The 22,359-nt window shown below is 31.7% G+C and overlaps 1 protein-coding gene across 10 annotated transcripts in view; it reads right to left on the bottom strand.

Moving 5' to 3' along the window:
• CDH18 (cadherin 18) overlaps positions 1 to 22,359 on the bottom strand; it is an 860,832-nt gene that overhangs the window by 78,835 nt on the left and 759,638 nt on the right. For 9 of the 10 annotated variants that reach the window (XM_074279089.1, XM_074279095.1, XM_074279088.1 and 6 more), the window contains 2 exons: positions 13,067 to 13,188; positions 3,791 to 3,908 (listed from right to left, as the gene is read on the bottom strand). In XM_074279089.1, the coding sequence (XP_074135190.1) occupies positions 3,791 to 3,908; positions 13,067 to 13,188 (240 nt within the window). Of the gene's footprint in view, positions 1 to 3,790; positions 3,909 to 4,698; positions 4,902 to 13,066; positions 13,189 to 22,359 lie in introns of those variants that run through there. The other variant, XM_074279097.1, reaches the window with a different exon arrangement.

The raw sequence follows: 22,359 nt of genomic DNA, 5'->3' as shown, positions 1-22,359 counted from the left end.
TTTGGGGTTTCCTTGGAAGACACTGAAGGAAGGTTTTTTAACAGCTAATTTTACAGCTAATAAGATTGAGTCAAACAGAATTAAGTGGCTTCCCTATTGTTCACACAGCTAATGTGTCTGAGGTCAGATTTGAACTCAGAGAGATGAATGTTCTTAACTCATTCCACTTGGTTGCACCTTAAAAAATTGGGCTCATGAATTTCTGATCATTCCTTGAGGATCTCCCAAGCTATTTGCTCATTTTCTTTGTTTATTTCAATATTATTAGTCCCTTTGTGAGTCCTAACTTTGGCATCAGTATTTGGAATACCCCTAAATTTAAGTTATTCTGTATTAACTCTTTTGCTTTCTCTGGAGATGTCAATAATTTTAGCTCCTTGGGAGGCCTATTTTGTATCACTCTTTTCTTGATTACTCTTTTTGAAATAAATTCACAATCTGGGCATTAGTAATCATCATCACCTAGAATTTATGTAATGCTTTAAGGTTTGTAAGGAAATTTAAAATATTATTTTATTTTATCCTCACACCCCCCTGAGAAGTAGAGGCTATTATTATACCTCTGCTTTATGTATGAAGAAACTATGGTTGTCAGCGGTTAAATTTCTAGCCTTGAATTCTGCAGTTAGTTTTTGACATCAAATTTTTTTTTCCCCCTGAGGCTGGGGTTAAGTGACTTGCCCAGGGTCACACAGCTAGGAAGTGTTAAGTGTCTGAGACCAGATTTGAACTTAAGTCCTCCTGAATTCAAGGCTGATGCTCTATCCACTGTACCACCTAGCTGCCCCCGACATCAGATTTGAATTCAGGTTTTCTGAACTTCAGGTCTGAATTCCTTTCTTGATCCTCTCTTCTACTTAATTGCTCAAAAAGTTGGTTCTGACTTCTTGGTGAAGCTCCCCAGAGTAAAGGAAAGGACATTTTGTAAGTTTATTAATTTCTCCTTATCCAAAATCAGAATAAAATTATTTTTTTTAGATTTGCTGTGCAAATTCTTATCTAACCATGCCATCAGCAGAGATTCCAGAATATAAACATTTATATTTGCTCCTTATTTTTTCAATTTCTTTAAACAATAAGGCCAGATAATTTATAGAAAATCCTAAACTTTGATGCTATATAATAAATTATTTTCAATACAATGCTAGGATTTAATTTTTAAATAAGAGTCGGGTTCATCATTTCTCTTTGAAGAAGGGAGTATTTCATAAACAACCGAGGGGAGAAAACTATCTTCTTAAAATAAGAGCTGCTAGAGAGAAACTGGGCTAATTTATGTGTAGAATGGTATATAACTCTGAGTACAACAATCATTTTCTAAAGTAAGAAAGTAGATGAAAGTATGTATTTAAAAATCCAAACAGATGACTAGTAATAAATGTGTGAACACATATTTATTAGAAAATCTGTTCTCTCACTGATGCCTATAAGATTTATACAGGCACCTTACATTTAGAATTAAAAGTAGGAATTAAGCTTGCAAATCCTCTTTCATCACATAAAGCCTAGTCCCCTTAGAGAGAAACTGAAGATCATAAGATAGAACATACTTATTCTGGTAGTCTAATGATGACTTTAAATTGGGAGATTAAGTAACATTTCTACAATTTCCCCAAAAGTCTGTCACACACACACACACACACACACACACACACACACACACACACACACACACACACACCTATGCTGTTAATTTTTAGATATATCAACATATAAAGTGATATGATATTAATGCTAATGATCACTGGGGAAACTAATAATTTAAAATTCAAATACTGGAGTGATGATTAAATATTTTAAAATGTGATTTAATTTATAAATCTCTGATGGAAAGAGAAAGTATAATAGCAGTGAAAGCACTGAAAACAAATTCTTATGAAATTCTTAGGGAAAAATTTCTCATAAACAATAAAAAGGAATTACCCATATGAAGTTTCTTGAAACAGGAAAAAAAAGCAAAAAAACCCCCAAAAACCCAAAAAATTTCACAATGATAGAGATCTTTAAAAAGCATGCTGGACTTTTAAATGAAACTATATTATTTAATGTCTCATAGGACCAAAACAAAAGAAATTATTTTCCTATATTAATGTTATACCTAGCTTCCATATTTTCCTCACACCAAGTTCTAGAATAAATAGAAAAAAGAAACCCTTGAAATGTAGATAATATATTCTATTCCATTAGTCTCAATCAAAAATATGTAGTTGATTTCAATGTCCTATTTCTCTCCCTCTCCATACAATCAGGATCAGATCCTAAGTTCTCAAGACAGACTACAATATATTAAAATCTGCTTTAATGTACTTTTCTGCCCTTGTTTTCAAATATATTTCTGTACAAATATATCTTCAGCTGCACTGATTCATTCATTGTTTCCTGAACATAACACATAAATTTTTACCCCTACCTTTGCTTGTATTGTTCCACTCTCTCCCACTTAAAATATCCTCTACTTTGTGCTCTATAAATTTGAATTCTGCCTCATCTCTCAAAATGTTACATTCTTTGAAAAATTTCTCTGCCTAGCCAGTATGCAATGATCTCTTTGTCCTCTACATTTATATAGAATATACTATATCATTTATTTTAATAAGAACATAAGTCAACATATCTAGGTTCCACGTCTGCTTTTAGTTCTTCCTCATTATCTCCATGCTGTAACATTTTCACTTTGGTCATCATTCTCATCCTTTTTCCACCTTAACCTTGGACCCTGCCCTGGGACTTAAGGCTCTGGTAAGTGAGGTATCATTTAATTTTGCCTCAGCTCAGGCCTCCATATACACATCAAGCCACAGGCATTTCTTTTTCTGTCACCACTCTTCCATCTCCCTTTTATAAAAAATCTTTCACTAAATTTCAACTTTTTCACCTATAAAATGAATGGCTTGAGTGAAATGTTCTTATTTAACTCTCACTGTTCCAATATTATCATTCTAAAAAAAATTTTAGTGTCTTCAATTTTATTTATATTTATGTAACTCCTATTTTTTTCAATAAGGTTGTAAACTTATAGATAACAGTATGATTTTGTATGCTTTACCATCTGCCAAGAGTTCCATTTCCGACTTCTGATAAAAATGTGTTCAGTAAGTCAAGAGAAAGAAGGAATTGAGTATTTTATTCAAATCAAATATCACTAGGAGCATATGGCAACAACTTTACCAAAATACATTAAGTTAGCAGGATAAAAGGTGAAACCCAATAGAATTCTATATATGTGTGTGTCATATGGTTGTCTTTAGGTAAAATGTGGTTGATGTAAATGTCTAAAAAATCTGGTCACCAGTTTAGAATTATTACAGCTCTATAGAACTTGAAACAGAATATTTTGGTTTCCTACAATATACAAGAAGCCAAGGGACAGGCAATTCAATCTTTTCCCCATAATTCTCTAATAATATGCTTTTTTAAAATGTATTTTCCAGCCTTCTGTAGAAAACCATTTCTAATATTAAGTCAGCACAATCTCCATGCTACACCTCGATATGCATGCTTATATAGTGAGCATGGTTGTCAGCTAGAATTCATCTAAAATTTTGCCCACAAGCAAATGACATATAAATTTCTTGTTTCATTGCTAGCTTCAGAATAAATCCAATAAAAGTTATTTCTACATATGGTTCAATTTTAAATACAAGCTATTCAGAGATTATAACACATTTAGCATCAAACTGATGGCTGACTTTGCAAGCTGTTCAGAAAAAAAGAGGAAAATTGTTCTAGTCACCCATAGAAGATTATAGCAAAAGAAACCAGAAATACTTAGAAGAGCACTTTCATTTACCCTCATTGTCCTTCAGTGTAAAGTTGGGGTTCAGAGCCAGACCTTCATCCATAAAGAAGTGAAATCTTGGTCCATTTGCAAAATCATCTTTATCAGTAGCACTGATTGTATGTATAACCTGAAATGGGAAAAATACTATATTGAAATTAGCCTACACATCACTTAATTTCCATTGCATTTTATTAAAAAACCCAAATGATTCAAAACTAAAAAAATTCTCAAATTAGCCCCTGTTTTTGTTATTAAAAAATACCCATTGCCTTATTTTTCCTAGCATAAATATTTTTGGAACAACATTATGAAATAAGTTATAACCATCCATGCTTTATTATTTTCTTCCATGACTCAACCATGTTCATTCCAAGATTTCTTTATCACAGGATGTACCTTGGGGCTTCTTAGATATAAAATTCTGTATAAACACCTGTTTGGGGAGACATGAAATATGGCTCAAACAAGTATAAATGTCCCAGTGTTGATGTAAAATACTCTAAGCAATAAAAGCTGGTTTCAGTCAATAAATGCAAACAAAAATGAATCATAAAATTCACTAGTAGGGAGTGTAGAGGTCATCTAACTTGAACCCCAGACAGTCCAGGTTAAGTTGCCAAAAGCCACCCAGCTAGTTAGTAGCATAATCAGAAAGAAAGAGGCAGGTCTTCTGACCACTAGGTTCAGCATTATTTTCAGTGCTGCTTCTTTTTACTGTCCCTTCACTCTTTCATTGCTAAGATAGAAGACTTGTTAAAATTCAGAACTGATAGACATTTTGGACTAGAACTAGCTAGAAATCCTTAAACAGAATTGAATACCAGATTGCCTGAAAACAGAACAAAAAAGCAAGTGACCAAAATAATTCCATAGCATCTCACCTCTTAAAAAATAGCAAAACAACCCTTTTTTTGTACCTGATTTGGAATCGTGTGTCCCACTTTCAAGCCACTGACCTTCAGCTATTGTTTAGAAAAACAGTACCTACAGAGAGTGTCTCAAATGGAATGTGGAAAAATTATAGGATAGGTTAAGCAAACAAATGGACAAGAACAACATCAAGAACAACAAAAGATATGGGCTTATTCTGAGTTTAATTCCTCATCTAGTTTTTACTATCTTTCTGCTTCCAGCTGCCAGTAATAGTGTTTCTGCATACAGCTCCTAAACTGCTGCAGATGTCAATAGTCGTGAGCAATGGGAATCCAGGCCCACTGTTGTTAGCACATAAAACTGGCTTACATAATTCACTTCCCCTCAAAATGCTCCTTATTTTAAAGCAAAAATACCAGGAAAATGAAGTAGGAGTAGAATGTGATATTAGAAAATGTGATAATACTTCCTTTATAACATCTTTTTCATCTTCTCTCTACTAACTTGTATGCTACTTTAGTTCAGCCATTCATTATCTCTCAGCTGGACAAATACAAGGCCCCTCTAAAAGGTCTTCAGGTTCATAGGCTTCTCCCTGTGTAATCTATCTTCCAAAGAGCTGACAAAATAATGGCCTTAAGTTTTGTGTCTGTCTCCTAATGTAACACTCTTGCTTTGTAGCTTTCAGCAAATTCAAGTAGTCTTCAGGATAAAATATGAACCCTTCAGACTGGTTTAAGGTCTTCCACCCCCTCACTTAAACCTATCTTTTAGATCTTACTCCCCATTGCTCCACTATATTTCAGTCAAACTGGACTACAACTGTTCTCTAAGTTGGCATTCAGCTTCCCATCTCTATATTGTGCCTGGAAGGTACTCACACTTCACTGACTCTCAGAATAACTTGCCTCCCTTCAAAGGTTAGAACAGAAGTCTCTTACTTTATGAAACTTCCCTCAATATCTCTCAGATTTTTAATGTTCTGTTTCTTTTCATATTATGTTCTTTCTTTTGTGTATATTTGTTCATTTCTTCAGTAGAACATCAACCCTCCATACTACAAATGGTTTTGTTTGTTTTTGCTTTCTTAGGATCTGCCACAATATCTTGTAAATAAAAGTTGCTTAATACATGCTGTTGTTTGTTGAAATCAAATAATATATGTAGCTATGAATGCATTGGGTTTTCTCAAATATCCAGTTTTAACTTTCACTTCTTCTTTTCCAAATTTTAAAAACTGGAAAGAATGATCTTTTTGAAAACTTTTTATTCATTTCTCTACTTCCTATAGATATCATTATGCTCATTTAAAAAGTATGGAAACTGAGGTTCAAAGAAATCAAGATACTTCTTAATGGCAACACAGCTGGTAATTTTCTAAGGAAAGTTTCTCTTACTTCTTAATGTACTTTCATACATTACCATGGAAAAGAAAAAGCAATTTATCTGCCAACAACACTGTTGTTGAGGAAGTCCAACTTCATTTTAGAAATGAAAAAGAGAGATCTACAAGAAATAAGGGGCTTGTCCCATGTCATAATTCTAAAGAGAAAACAGAATCATATGAGGACTCAGTTCAGATTAGATGTATTGATCTTCTCACTAAATCATATGTTCTTTTTCACAGGACTTTATTAATCATTCTTCACAGTAGAAGGGGACAGTTTTTTTTTAAATTTGATTTAATTAATCAGGATTGTCCATTCATTATCATCTTTAGTCTTAGTCATTTTAGTCATCTTTTTCCAGTTCCTTACTGCTTTCAATCCTCTTAAATTTCACAAATATTCACAAAGGATTTGTGGTTGAACTAACAGATCAAAACTTCCTTAATAGACCAAAACATAATACAATCTATTTTTATCACATATATTTGTCCAAACTACAAGGCTTCAAGGCTCCTCTACCTTCACCACAAAAATTATATAAACATTTTAACTTTTCATCTTGCAGATTGCAGACATATTCCTATCTCTTCAATCCTAACAATATACACACGACAACAACAAAAAGAAGAAGCAAGCAGCTTTTCACCTTGAAATTCCTATAAAAGTAGCACTATATTTCTCCTGGCTTTGAATAAATGAAAATATTATTTAAGTTCTTATTATAGATTAAGTGCTGTGGTAAATCCTGAACATGCAAAAAGAAGAAAAAAGAAAATAAAGAAAAAAACAAAATAAGATAGCTGGATATGCAAAGAAATTACATTCTAAATAAGGAAAAAAATACATCTAGTGTAATGGTAGCCAAAGAAGGAGATTTTTGGTCAGATAAGTTTTAGACATGATATAAAATGGGCTTGCATGTATGTTTTAGTTATAGTACCTAAATATTTTGACAAGGACTGAATTTGGAGAGGTGGGGAGTGGAAGAAGAGGAAGAGGAACTATGATGGTTCCTAACAGTTTTTTACCTACAGAATGCAATGATTTCTATATGTCAACCATATTAATCAATATTGCATTAGACTATTTAAAATATATAAAAAGTATAAAGTTTGAATATTTCTATTGTGTAGGAGATGATAATTTGGTGGAGTTAGAAATATAAAAAGATTTGGACTTATGAAGAAAACGTTATTCAACTTCAGAGAAATAGAGGACAAACAAGCATGATGTTGTGTTAAATAGAAGTGGATAAAATATATGTGTGTATATAAGGTAGAGTTATAGATATCTATGTGTATGAATATTTGTGTATATAGATGTATATATGTGTTTGTATATATCTTTGTCTCTCTCTCTCTATATATATATGCACATGTGTGTACTTAATTGTAGCCTTCTGTGGGGAGGAAGGGGAAAAAAGAATAAAGTAAAAACTGCACAGCAGAAGACAAAACAAAACCTACAGGAAAGGAAAGAAAAGACGGGCAGCTCAGAATACAATATGTTGCATTTATTATGAAGACTTTCTTGAAATGAAAATTTATTGTTTTATATTTTTAATCCTCTCATCTTCTGCAAGGAACATGGCAAACTTTTTCTCCCTTTCTTTTCCTATCCTTTATTTAAGCTTAAAACACTCTTTTAATGAGACAAATATGTACTAGAACCTAAACCAGTAAGATTAAAACAAAGAAAGAAAAGAAAGAAATATTCATTTCCCTAATGAATATTGATGCAAAAACTTCAAATAAAATATTAGCAAAGAGATTATAGCAATTTATCACCAGAATAATAAGCAAGATTAATAGAAAAGCAGGGCTGGTTCAATATCAGTTAGCATTATCAACTCTATCAAAAACTAAACTAACAGAAATCATAGGATTTTCTCAATAGATACAGAAAAAAGTTTGACAAAATAGGTTCTAGCCTATCATGGTGCTCTGCATTTTGCTGTCTTTCCTCTCACTCCTGACTCATGACACATGGTATTTCTCCTCTAATCTCCCCAAACTTTATGTTGCCTCTCCCCTCATCTCCCATCATGGCTAATGGTGTATTTCTTCTTTTAGCTAATTAACTCTTTTAGAGTACTAAGCTCCTCTATAGATTTAGCCTGCCAGATAAGTGCATGCTCCAATCCTTTCTCCCGGTAGATTTTGGATTTTACCAAGAAATTTCTCTTTTACATTATAAATTGTAATTTTATTCTTCACATGAATTCTTCACATGATCACATCCCAACTTTTAGTGTCTATACCAATCTCATCATTTGGTAACCAGCAAATGCTCTCCCTCAGTCACATCAGAAAATGTATGGAGGGAAGGAAAAAAAAATAGGCATGTGAAATCTGTGGAACTGTGGAAGTTTATAAATGCTTATCTAAGGATTTTTACATTTTATTCTAGATGCACTAAAAATCACTAGAGAGTTTGGAGTAAAGGAATCATATGGTCAGGCTGTGATTTTAGTAATTTGCAGCTGTGTGCAGGTAGAGAGATATTAGAAGTAGAAATGTCAACTAATCTTTTACGACTGCCTATCCTGTGTCAGTAGTAACCTACTTAAATAAATCATCAATATTTAACTTCACCTTTTTCTTTAAAAACCACACCTTCTGTAAACTCTCATCAAAGCTACTTATAAACTAGTGTCATAGGTTTGCAATTTCTGAGTCTTTCTTGATGTGTTTCTCTAGTCCTTGTCAATTCTAAATATGACTACTCCCTTCTTACTACTTAATGTGAATACTACCCTACTTTACACTCTCTTCACTCTTTTATTAGACTGTCATAACAGTTTCCTAATTTTCTTCTAGCTTCCAGTCTCCCCTCTTTCTCCCCTGCATCCAATCCAGCTGTTAACATTCTTCCTGAAGCATTGATCTTGCCATCTCAGTTTTCTGCTGAAAATCTTTGAGTGGTTCCCTATTATTTCTAGGAAAATATAAAAACTTTAGCCTAACATTTAAGACCCTCTACTTTCTGACTTATCTTTCCAAACATTTCTTGAATCATATCACTTCCTTTCAAGTATTGAATATCTCAGCCAAATTGGCCTACTGACGAGTCTGAGTTCTACATTTCCTATTCCTCTTCCAAACATTTGTATAATCTATCCCACATGCCTAGACTGAAGTTCCTTATTATCTCCATCTCTTAAAAATTTCTCTTCAAATAAAGGAATATTTTTATTATACTTTGTCCCCCGAGGAATTAATGTCTTCTTCCTTTATACTTTACAAGATATCTTGGATTTTTGCTAACACTCTTTTAACCTTAGTAACAGTGTTAACTTTCAATTAAGTCCAGCTGCAATGAGTTTTTTTTTTTTTAATTGATCTTCAAGTTTCTGTCACTACTTTATATAAATCAAGGCACAAAAAATATTTAATACATCCTTGGCAATTGTTTGCTTTATGAGGATCCAGTGTTTATCTCATAAAAGTCAAATTCTAACAATACATTTGATGTTTAAAATGTACTTGAGAGAGCAAAGTCCTTGTTGTTTTATCATAATTGATTTAAGCCGTCAATTTTCATAGTGGAGATGGGACTCAAGCTGGCCACTGAAAGACTGTTAAAATTTAGAAAAATGAAAAGGTTGAGGAAGGGCATTGTGAGTAGTACAAAACTGAGTAAAGGAACAATCTTATGAAGGCGATATGTTTTTAAAAATTGCATGGAATAAATGCTTTATTTGGATTAATATATGTAAGAACTATTGGAGACGTTTGTGGGAACCAGATTGTGAAAGACCTGAAATGCTAAGCTAAAAGATTTAGTCATTAATGAGTCATATAGTCTTGTGGTATTGCTACAAAGTGAATAAAGTATGAACAAGATATGTGAAAAGACAAAATACTAAGCCAGATTCATTCGATTGTGGTTTAAGGTACTTAAGAAGTTCTGGCTTCAGATCCTAACTCTAGCATTTATTAGCTGTTCTCATGAGATTATTAAGTTTTTAATCAATTTATCACTGTCTGAAATTCCATATCTTTCCAATAGGGATAATTATACCTTGTTAATTGGCTATTATTGGTGCATAAGCAATCACATAACTTCTCAGTGCCTCAAGTGGCTTTCTAAAACTACATGATTTAGAAAGCTTGTCAATCTGCTGCAGCAGAGGCAGTTTACTTTCAGGGAACTTCCTAAGCCAATGAAACTGAAGGTCCAAATCTTCCTCCTTCCCCCACAAAAATAAAACAAAAGCCAAAATTAAATTCTAGATCAGTCTTCAAATGACACAATATATGTAAAATACTACATACATATCAACTATTATTATTATTATTATTATTATTAGAGGATTGTCTGTGTATATGTTGCCAAAATAATTGTCAGATCAATACAGTCTCAAACTTAGTTTGACTAATTAATTTGATCTATTATCCTTTAAAATACATAAAACACAACTAAATTGATCCTGGACATCAGTCAAAAAGAGAAAGCATCACTTAATGGAGAGAAAGCAGGTTTTGTCAAAAAATGGGTCTAAGTCCTGGCTATGTGAACCTGGACAAATGACTTACTCTGTCAGTGCTCCCAAGAAAAGATTAAAAATATATAGTAATAGTATTGTATATATAAGAAGCTATTGTTTCCTATCTTCATTAATAAGTAGATTTTACCTACTGGGAGCTCCCTTTATTAATAGTGGAGAAAGTCACTCAAAGGAGTTTGTGACAATAAATGTTTTCTCTGAGAACTTAAGACATAATTGAGCTAGAGGAATAAGTTTTTAAAAATTCAATAACTAGGATCATCTCAACAGCTTTTGACAATTGAGATGATCCACTGTTTCTAGCCATTTCTCCTAAATTTATTATTGATTTTATTTTCTATCGCTGAATTTTAAAAACCTTATAAACTGTAAAACTGTTGCATTTTCTAGCAAAGGCTGATTCTTAGTTAACATTTTCCTAGTATAATCTTTTTTTTTTTTGTTATTTTTTTCCAGAAGGCACAGGTTCTTATCTCAGCTAATAAATTATCTTTCACCTTACAAATAATGCCTCCAATTAGTGATTTAACTAATAGTTTCTGTTCTCTGTTTCTAGTCATTAACCCAATCTTGAAAGATGGCATGGACACAGGCTAAATTTGATATACTCCCTAGCAATCAGATTTAATGAGTCTAACCAAACTCTTTACTTTTGGGAGTAACAATGAGGTGAGATTATGGAGGAATAGAATCTGCTGTCTGCTTTCCATCCCTCCAACTTTTATTTTTTAATTTGCTGTAAATTTGGTTCTGAGGGAAGGAAAAGAGGAAGAAAGAGCAAGTGGGAATAAAAAAAAAATCAATGTCCCTTTTATAAAGTTTCCAGAAAAGGTAGATAGGCTTTACGCCTTTTGAACAAGGTTCTGCCTTAGAAAATGATTTCACATTTCATACATGAATGAGCTTCTTATTAATATTTCTTTTACCTCAATGCAATTTAAATTTGTTTCCTGAATGAAAAAAAAATACATAAACAGAGGAATGTTTTGTGACTCTTCATATTGATACCTAAATTATCCTGAGCTCTATTATCTGCAGTTTAAATCCTTGTTTCCAAAAAGCTCCATCTTGCCAAGGCCACATATATTTACATTTAGATACAAGGTATTCATAAAAAAGGAAGGCATTGGGGACTCTCTGAAAGCAATTGATTCTTCATTGAACTATATAAAGCTCTGCAATACAAATGAGTTCCAGAAAATCAACTTCTAAGGCTTCCTTTTCAGTTTTACTCTGGCTAAAACACTGTCCAGTCACTGGAAAACAGTAGGTATAAAGAGAAACCTCTGTCAATCAGACCAGCAATTTTGAGTGTAAACAATGGAAACACCACACCTTTAAAACCTATGAAAGTTCATTTCCAAAACCACCAAACTGGAATCCTATCTCACTCGGAGTGAAACAGCTCTTACCAGTTTCATATTATTTCATAAACTCTGTAAGGGGATTAATAATACAACTAGAAAAAGCCACAGAGAGGAGTAATGGCACAATTAGTTATTCTAGTCTTTCTATAAAGAATATAGCAAAGCATAGGAAATTCAATATTCTGAATAATCAATCAATTCATCAATTAATAAATTTTTATTAGCACCTCCTGTGGAAGAGCAAAACACAAAAAAGATCATAAGATTATTATCCAAATATTTTTAAACTTATGAATTCATGAAAGCTTTCTAATGTGAGGGTTCTCCTACTGTCAGAACTCCTTGCATTAATGCATATCATAGCTAATCTATGGCTTTAGTAAATGAGTATTATGAATTTGCTCAAGGGACATGTCATTATTAAGCAGGAAAATGTGCTTATTAAAATTAAATGTGAGCACTAATTAAACATTGATTACAAGCATTCACATACTAAAATTGAGAGAAAATGCTATTTGAAGTAAGTTTCAAAGAAACATTAACATTTAACATCTTGGTCCCAGTTGATAATGAGGTCAAATTTCCACTATTATTAACTGTTTAACTTTTATCATCTGTCTAACTACGTTTTTTTTTTTTTTTTTTTCTTATTCTACAGAAGACCCTAAGGTCTAGGTAGTTAGTTAAATCAAGATATTTGGGGAAGGTTTACAAATTTGCATTTTGGAACTTAGCATTCTATGTTCTTCTATTAGTTCAAATTTATTATCTTCCTATATCCCCATGATAACAGATACTGTTTTGCTTCTTGTGAGTATGAAATGAATGTTGAATTCAATTGATCAGTTCATGTCATTTGTGATTCTGGGGAAGAATAGTCTAACAAATACATAGAAAGGGTAAGATTTTAAATATCTTTGTTAGCTAAGTGTTGAAATTATACTCTAACCCTTCATGTATTAAGTAATTTTTATTATAATTCATCATCTTAAATTTAGAAGGATTTCAACATCTATCAAGAGCATGAGTCCCATCTGTAGAATACTCACCATGTAAAAAATATCATTTATAAAAAGGAAGCTGATCAATTTTTTGCCTTTTTTTTTTTTAGAAAAAGATAGTTATAAGTATCAAACTAATGACTTACCTGGCCAGGCTTAGAATTTTCACAAACAACAATATCATATTCCTTGGCAAGCTCTGGTGGATTGTCATTGACATCCAGAACTCGAATGCCTACTGCAACGTGGCTTAGGAGAGTAGGATTTTCTGTAAAACATACAAAGAAGTATTCAGTGATTCTGATATACATTTCTTAATGTTCTTATTAAAACGTGTATTAGCACTGGAATTTGTTACCTATTCCAGGAGCTAAAACACAATGCTGGGTAAAGATAATTTTATGGAACCAATCTTTGCTAAGACTTACTGGCACAAGCTAAGAAAAAAAAAAAAGGAAAAAAAAACCCACTAAGCATAACAGGAATGCTAAAATGATGTTTTGTCATATCAAGAAATTATATGTTATTCAGGAACTAAAGTGGAGAGAAAATTGACAGAAATCTTTGTATGCTATCATAGTGTGAAAGATGAACAATTGGTTTGATCATTAATCTACACAAAGTAGTGTGATACTTGAATAACCAAAACAAAAACATTGCCCTTAATCTTTAAAAAAAACAGTTTAATGCCTTTAAAATGCAATGCTAAATATATCTTAACAAAACAAAGGAAATAGGCCTCAATTTTTAAAAGTGCTTTATAATAATAGCTCATATTTATATATTTAATTCATAAAGTATTTCCCTCAGAACACTCATGAGATAAATTATGCTATATATGATTATTTTTTTTACCCTTTTATCCTTTTTTCTCTTTTCTTTTCTCTTTCCTTTCAGCAATGTAGAATAAAACAACGGAGAGAAAGCTGGCATAGGAGTCAAGAAGACCTGTGTTCAAGTGTTGCCTCTAACACATCTTGATCATGACTATTCATTATCTCTAGGCATGGCATTTATAGAAAAAAAACATGATATACTGGTGAGTTTGATATAAGGAAGACATGGGTTCAAATTTTGGCTCTGCCACTTACTGCAATTTATATACAAGGTTAGTTGACCTTGGCCAAAGTACCTAAGACTTTCCTCATCCTTAAAATGAAGTTCAAGGTAGATGACCTCTTAGGTCCCTTTTAATAATCTCTGAGATTCTAACCAAACACTCTTAAGTTACAAAAAAAATGTTGATTTGCAAAGTTTCTTCATTTAAGGAAATGCTTATTTTAATGAAATTGTAAGTGAAACAGTGACAGAGACAGAGAGCTACATATAGTCCAAGAATGAAAATGATTATATTTATTGGTGAGGAAATTTAAGATTATCTGATGCAAGGGAAAACCTTAGTTAGACATCTAAAAATGTTATAGCAAAGGCTTCAAAACCATATTTCTTTGGGAGTTGATTTTTTGTTTTTGTTTTTGCTTTTGTTTTGTTTTTGACACTAAGGCTAGTATTATTTCCTTTACATGAACTTAGCCAATGTCAATTGAAAAACTAATCAGGTGTGGAAAATAGTTTTAGTTAAGACTGAAGCTTTTAAAAATGAAAATCTCTGTATCTTTACATATATATATATATATATATATATATATATATATATATATATATATATATATATGTTATATTTATTTAGTCACTCTTAATTATACTTGAAGAGTAATGGTTTTAAGATTTGCCAAGCTCTTTACACGTTATCCTCACAACAACTGAAAATATTAGTGTTGGAAGGGACTTTAGAAATTATCCAAGCACATATTTATATCATTAGAATAGCTAGAATTTATGTAATTTAAGGTTTGAAATCTGAAATTTTGCTGCATAAATAATTAGGTTAATTTTAAATGAGTCTAAATAATCAATTCCTCTCCAAAATCTTAAGGCTGAAAAATAGGCTTAATTTGCAGTAGGAAATAGTGAAATCAACACTTGTAGGGTAATGGATCATCTGCCAAAACACAATAGGAACACTGAATATAAATCATGCCTTTTACTTCAAAATGATATTTGGAACTCAGGAGTGAAATTGGCATACATTGAGGACCCCAGATTCCTTTTCCTCTTTTATGGAAATTTCATTTCTTGCATTTTCAAAAATTCATACAAAATAAAAAGCTTGGCTATCTCTGAAATATGAATCATGTTAAATATTAATTTAACAAGTTAATCAATCAATTTGTGCTGTTTAAAAATCCCCTAAAAAGTATGACTGATTCCCTGGAAGCTATGTTGTTTTGGTTCTGTCATTGGACTTATTTTGATTCACTTGATTTTTTTGATCATTTCAGTGTCTATCAATGAATTTCATTACGTGTCATTTTGTGCCATATACTTGCAGTAGTTAAAGGAAAATGGACTCTCTGGAATGGTTCCTTTTGGACTATTAAAATATATTTAAAAATTAACAATACTAGTTATTGAACATGCTTAAAATTTTTACCTAAGTGAAAGAGCAGACATAAAATTTTGAGGCATACAATGAAATGAAATCTTAAACTTCATTGCATAAATAATTATGTTAGCTTTAAAGGAAAATCTTAAATAATCAGTTTCTCTACAAAATCTAAACCTGAAAAGCAGGATTAATTTGAAATAGGAACTAGTAAAATCAAAATCATTATGATAATAGCACATTTCTGTGGCACCTTAATTTAAAAAATTGCTTTCCTTGTCATCCCTATGTTAAACAGTTAAAGGAAGTATTATTCTAATTACTATTTGCACCTACAAACTCCTTAACTCTTAAGTGCACCTTTAAGAAAAGATTTTCAGTTTTAGATGGTATTCTTAGAGATGATATAAAAAAAAAGTCAAATTAGAGGAAATAAATTATCCAAATAAACAGAACCAAGATAGGAACCCAGGTCTTCTCTCTTAAATCAATATTAACTTTCTATTATTGCTTCTCTCATATCATTTTAAGGCAGCTAGATGATAGAGTGGGTAAAGTGCCTGTCACAGTGTTAGCAAGACTCATCTTTCTGAGTTCAAATCTGGTCTCAGACACTTCCTAGTCATGTGACCTTAACAAAGTTACTTAACTCTGTTATTAACTCTATAATATCAATTATACATTTTAATCAAAGATAAGACAAAACATAAAGGTACCAAAAATTAATCTTAGAAATTTAATCCCTTAATCTCTCTTTTAGAGGTCAAATAGGTGAGGTGGATTTTTAGCATGAAAAATGCTAATCAGTTAAGAAACTAATTTATTTTGTACTTTAAATCACTATTTCTAAGATATAGTTAAAACAGCATGGTCATGTACTGGAAGCTTTTTTTTTTTTTTGCATAAATACTCTAACTTCTTTATCCCCAAACAATCATTTGTGACTTCTTTTTTTCCATCTCCCCTCATAATAAGCAGTCAAGACCTTGGCTTCTCACATTCCTCTTAGCATAAAGACTGTCCAGAATAATGATTTTCAATAAACTTCAGGCCATTACTTCCTTGCAGTCAGTCATTACTCTTCCAGAAATACTTAGATACTCTCAATAATTATTTCCTAAGTTTAATACAGGTTGGGAGCTTCAAAAGGTTAAGCTGTGCCTTTGATCTTAGGAATGGAAAACTGACTTTGATCTGTAAATTAGAACCATAAAAGTTGAAAGCACTTCACCTGTTTCTGAAGTGAATTACATTGGTACAAGTTCATGTTTTATCACTGAATACCAATGTAAAACATTTTCTTGCTGCCCTCTCTCATAGCATAATACTTGACATGTATCATATTTGGGTGAATTATTTCCCTATGGAAGGATGCGTGTGTGTGTGTGTGTGTGTGTGTGTGTGTGTGTGTGTGACAGAGAAAGAGAGAGAGAGAGAGAGAGAGAGAGAGAGAGAGAGAGAGAGAGAGAGAGAGAGAGAGAGAGAGAGAGAGAGAGAGACTTTAAAGGATTTGGGTATTTTTTTTTCTTTACATTTATGTGTCCTTGTTACCTATTCTTTCTAAGTCACTGTGAACACTTGAAACTTCATTCACTGCAGGTGCCCCAGAAGTCATATCTGCCATCTGACGCTATCATTTTCTTTGAACTTATTTCCTTTAAATCCCTTTTGATACTACCAGAAGCATTTCTAATAGCAAGGATCATGATCCTGTATATTCTTCCCTTTATCGGTGAACAATTTCATCACATAACTGTATTTTTAGAAGGCTTCTGAGGAGAAAATCCTCATTCTGATGTTTAAAATATGTTTTTTCATTTATTTCTGACTATTTTAATCTCCACTTCTGGGACTGGAGTGAGGTTTTCTATATCTTCTATTCTCCACAATGTTTTGGGAAATAATATTACTGCTCAGCATCTGTATTTTTGTGCTACCATTTTATTTACATCAATAAAATATGTTAAGGATGTGGATGGCATATTTATAGATAGATCTATATTTTAAAATCTATCAATATGTTGTAAACTGTTTGGAGTTTAATGTAAAAGAGACCTAGGGAAAATATAGAATGATGCAAAGTAAGAAAGAAAAATTCAGTATCCAGGATAATAAATCCTTGCAATATCGTGTAATCTATGTAGGAACTTTTCAAGGTTATATTCAACATAAGACTTTTTTACTAAAATAGGGAATGGTGATTTGTCTGTGAGCTAAGAAATCTGAGTTCAACTTGCAGTTCTAACATTTGTAATCTGTATGACATTAGGTTAGTAATTTCATTTCTCTTTCATCTGCTACAAATTGAGGAAACTGAAGAAAAATCTCTCAGTCTTTTTTACATATGAAATTCTATAATCCTACTAATTCAATGCTGATATGTGGTAGGCAATTAGTTAAGGTTTAATTTGATCACAATGTTTTCCCAAAAACAGGTAGTTTTTGTTATAATATAGGCAGAATTCTAGCCAAAAAATTATAATTTTCAAAAATATACTGTCTTACACTTGTTACATTTTATAATTTGGAGTCATAATATAGAAGTATCCTCCAAAAGGGGTTGTATTCAGAGCTACTTATCTCATGTAGAAGTGATTCTAAATTAAGAAAGACTCAAAAATTTTAATTTTAAATGGTCCTTGCAAATATGATTCAGAATTATGAAGGTTCACATGTTTTCTTCTACAAATTACCTAGATATACATTGTAAAGAATCATTTGTTTGGGATCGATTTAATTGTAAAAGAACATTTTAGTCATTATGTTCTGTGGACTCAAAGCATAACAACTGGATGAAAAATAAAGAATTCAGTCAAAGAAGTTATTTTATGTGAAAAGAAAAAGAAGATACCAATTTTCTATAATTAAATTCTCTTAGATTCACTTGTTTGTCAAAATTTATGTTGGAATAATGGGAGAAATCTAAGTGTAGTCTATAAAACATAAAGTAAATCTAACCTGATGGAGATATAAATTGAATGAGTTGGTGGAGGAAAAAGATTGGGATTGGAAATGGGTGGAAGTTTAGAATTTGTCCTTGTCCCCTATTATTTCTCCTCCCACCTTGGATAAAAAAATAAATTGTGAACTGTGAATTTCAGAGGTCTGATAACTTAAAGCTTCCTATCTTTTCATCAGTGTTCTAGCTGTGTTACTGAAATTTATGGTGTCAAAGTCTGCTGCAGAACTAGAGCAAAAAAGTAATGAAGATTCATATCTCCACATGGAATTCAATACAATACGTCTGTGGAGAAGTAATTAGATACATTTACAAAGTGTATAAAAGTACTTTTAACAACCAGAATTTATAGATTAACTTTGCACATGGATGCTAATTTCGAGTTCAGTTTCCCCTTAACTCTAGCATTTTTTTGTGTGAAAGAGTCATAGAACTTTGGGAAGGAATTTGCTCCAACAGTACCATCTGTATAACTATAGTAAATCATCCATTTATAAAAGCTTATCCAGTCTGATTTACTAAATAATATAAATTAATAATTATGATGGGAAGCACACAAATTGAGGGTCTCTGAGCTAGCTGCTACTAAATAACTCCCTAACTCCTAAAGGCTACTTCTTTATCACTGAGGGTTGTAATAGTCCTTCTTTGGTCACTTGGCTCATTAGGAGAAGTGGGAGCTAGGATGTAGCCTTATTACATGAGCTCAAAATATACAAAAAAGTAATACTATTCAAGTAAAATCAATTATATTTTCTCAAATCGTTGGGCTTTACTCATTAGATATTTCATACAAAGAGAACCAGTGTTTTATCAAGAGCAATAGCATATAAACGATATAGAATAATGGAAGTGTCTAGGAGAGGGCTTTGAAAAATTTGGATTTTAGTCTGGGCTCAAAAGATGTGATATTAAATAGTTTCCTTATCTTCTCTTGGTTTAAACTTCCTCATCTACACAAAGAGATGATTAGAATTTTATAATTCCAAATCCCTTTTTCAAATGATTGGAATTTGTATAAGGCTTCTTGATTAAAGGAACCATCATACTTAGCATAGAGCGCAATGTTCACAGAAAAAAAATATCATGTTATTAAAATTGTTTGAAACAATTATCATCTTCTGGATGAACTTGCAATTTAAAATAAACAATGGAATTGGGATATGTCTGTTGAAGTCCCTCAATGAAATAAAAAAGAATCAGGAATTTCAACATGCTTTCTGTAAGTCAAATTAAATGGATCAAAATAAGCTCACTGACAATAACAAAACTAATTCCTAGTCACTAGAGGGACTTAAAGCCACCCACTCTGTGCAAATGGATATTTACTTTTTGTATATGCAGGTGCTAACAAAAAACTAATTTTCTGATTACAGGGCAACAGGGAACAATTTAAGGAAAGCTTCAAACTTTTTTACTCTTGTTGCATCACAAAATAATGTGGAAAACAGAGGTAACTTTTTTCCATCAAAGCACCTGACGTATAATTTGTATTCTTTTAATTACATTTTTCCCAGTGAAATAAACTTGTTTTGGATTCATCTGTATGAAGGAATCAAAAGCTAAGGGAGTCCCCTATTCCCTATTCCTTCCCTAATCCTTTGGGGGAAAAAAAAAGAAGTCAAATAAGGGATATATTGGGATTCCTTTTAGGAAGCTGGCTTTAAAAAAAAAGGCATTAAGATATGGGTGGTGAGAGAAGTTGAAATGAGTAACATGGTTAAACAAGCATAGAGGGATAGAAAATTGAAACTCAACAATTTCACCAAATATTTATTCAGTACCTAATATATACAGAGGTATTGAGGTAGGCACTAAAGTGACTGAATAATTCCAGATCCTGTTGCAAGCAGTCAATTCTCAGGACAATCCATATTGTTGGTTGTGATTAAGTTGAGAGATGTCACATTGAACAGATAGCAACAGGAAGTATTTAGATTTAATTCCCTTTTTTCCCCTCTTAATCCATCCCTTTCCCAGCATTTTTTCCCAACATATAGTTAGTCCACATTTAAGAAGCAAGAACATACACCACACACCACATCATGGCACTACAAAGTGGTTTTTTTTGGTTATTATAATTCTGATCAATAAAACATAAGTCTGATCAATGGAATGGCAGCACAATTAATCAAAAAGTATCCCACAAAAAATAGACTGAAGCAAACATTGAGTTATCTTGAATGCTGCCAGCAGGCATTAAGATATTAATGAAATAGTATGCTCCAAATGATTTTCATTAAAGTTTACAATAATGAAAAAAAAAAAAAACACCATTCTTAATCTAGGAAAAGTTATCAACTGCATTGCTAAGAGAAAATTTCAGATAATGTTTAGAAAAGCCACATTGAAGATAAATACTATTGATGTTTAGTTGTTTCAAAACTATTACAATTAGAAGACTTCTCTCAATACCCTGAAGACACACTTCCTTCTTATATGTATTTCTCTATATATTCTCCCAATGTGGCTTTAAAATCTTAGTTAATGCTCATTCTTTCTCTGCACCTGTTTGTGATTACGATTAAATTATGTTTTAGTGCATGTTAAGTTGAAATGATATTATGCATAGATACTGTAAACTACCCTGAGGTGGTGATATCTGAGTATTTTTTTATTATAGGCTATAAAAACAAGATTTTACTTAGTGGAAATACATTAGCTCAATTCCCCAAATAGGTATTGCATAAAAATAAAAATCAATTATCTTTCCTTCTAGTATATTTGCCAGACCATATATTCAAAATATATTTGCCCATACATTTTTACTTTTATCTTTCAATAGATTGTAAATATATACAATGTTTTAGATTTCAGTAAATATATGAAAATGTGTGTGGTATATACATAAGTAGGTATCTATATATGTATATGTGTATGTATTTACAAATGAAGTTCTAAATTAAGCAAATATTTTCCAGTCACCTTATATTATTTGTTCTAAGGAAGAAAACAAGAAACAATTTGGTTATCAAGACATACAATGGCAGCTAGATGTCATATGACCCCAAAGCATGAGATCTCAAAATCTAAAATCTAAAAAGCCTCATTTCAGAAGCTATGTCTCTCCTCAACTTTATTTGAAATTATATGCCAAAAACTCTTATAATGAAATTTAGGTTAGGTAAAGTGCATTCCCTTTTTGCCTCTTTCAGAGCAGGCAAGATTCCTATTTATGGCTTAATACCTAGGATGATGTATATAATTCAATTATAAGTGACAAGTTGACAAATTATATTGACTGTATGATCATGCATATTAATAACCTGTTATTAGGAATGAAAAACAAACAAAAATTAGATCTGTTAAAATAGTAGACTCAGATATTCACATTAAATATAGCTCAAGTTAATTCTTCATAATCACATGATTGAGAATGGGAGAAATGGAATGTTTAGTCAGAAAAATCACTCCCTTGGTCTTGTGCTTTGTATCTAATAGAAGCCTTAAGAGAATTTGTGGCCATAACTATCCATGTTAACACTCTTTAAGGTAAGAATTTTTTAATTATGCTTTAATGATCTATAGATTTACTGCTTCATTCCAGAATTAATTTAAATCTTTCTTAATTTGAAGATAAGTGATGATATTCTCATGTGCTTGGTAATGATGAACAACTTGTATTCTCTCAGTTTTGTGTATATTATTATTAATTCCCTCTGTTTGTCATAAATTACTTCACAAAATCATCACAAAGGCCAATTTTGTTTTAGTACATTTTAGCATTAAGTTGGAAGGAATGATTCCAAAGTCCCTTCCTGTTCTAAATCTTATTATCTACTATATTCTTGTTTATCCTATAATTAATTATTTGTCATGACTTTTAAAATACATTTTGAGAAAATCCTTGGAATTGAGTTTTTACTTTGAGCACAGAAGAGGATTTGCAACATATTCCCTAAGGGGTAGATTGCCTTCCTTAGGTTTTTCATCCTATTATTATATTTCATTAGGTTAATGGATGATCAATAAAGTCCTAACAGTCACAATTTCAAGACCTCAAAATCTAAAATCTAAAAAGCCTCATTTCAGAA

Source organism: Sminthopsis crassicaudata, chromosome 1 (genome assembly GCF_048593235.1).
Source record: "Sminthopsis crassicaudata isolate SCR6 chromosome 1, ASM4859323v1, whole genome shotgun sequence".
Classification (NCBI taxonomy): Eukaryota; Metazoa; Chordata; class Mammalia; order Dasyuromorphia; family Dasyuridae; genus Sminthopsis; species Sminthopsis crassicaudata.
Note: the sequence above shows the minus strand (reverse complement) of the source record. Positions and strands in the feature narration are given on the sequence as shown.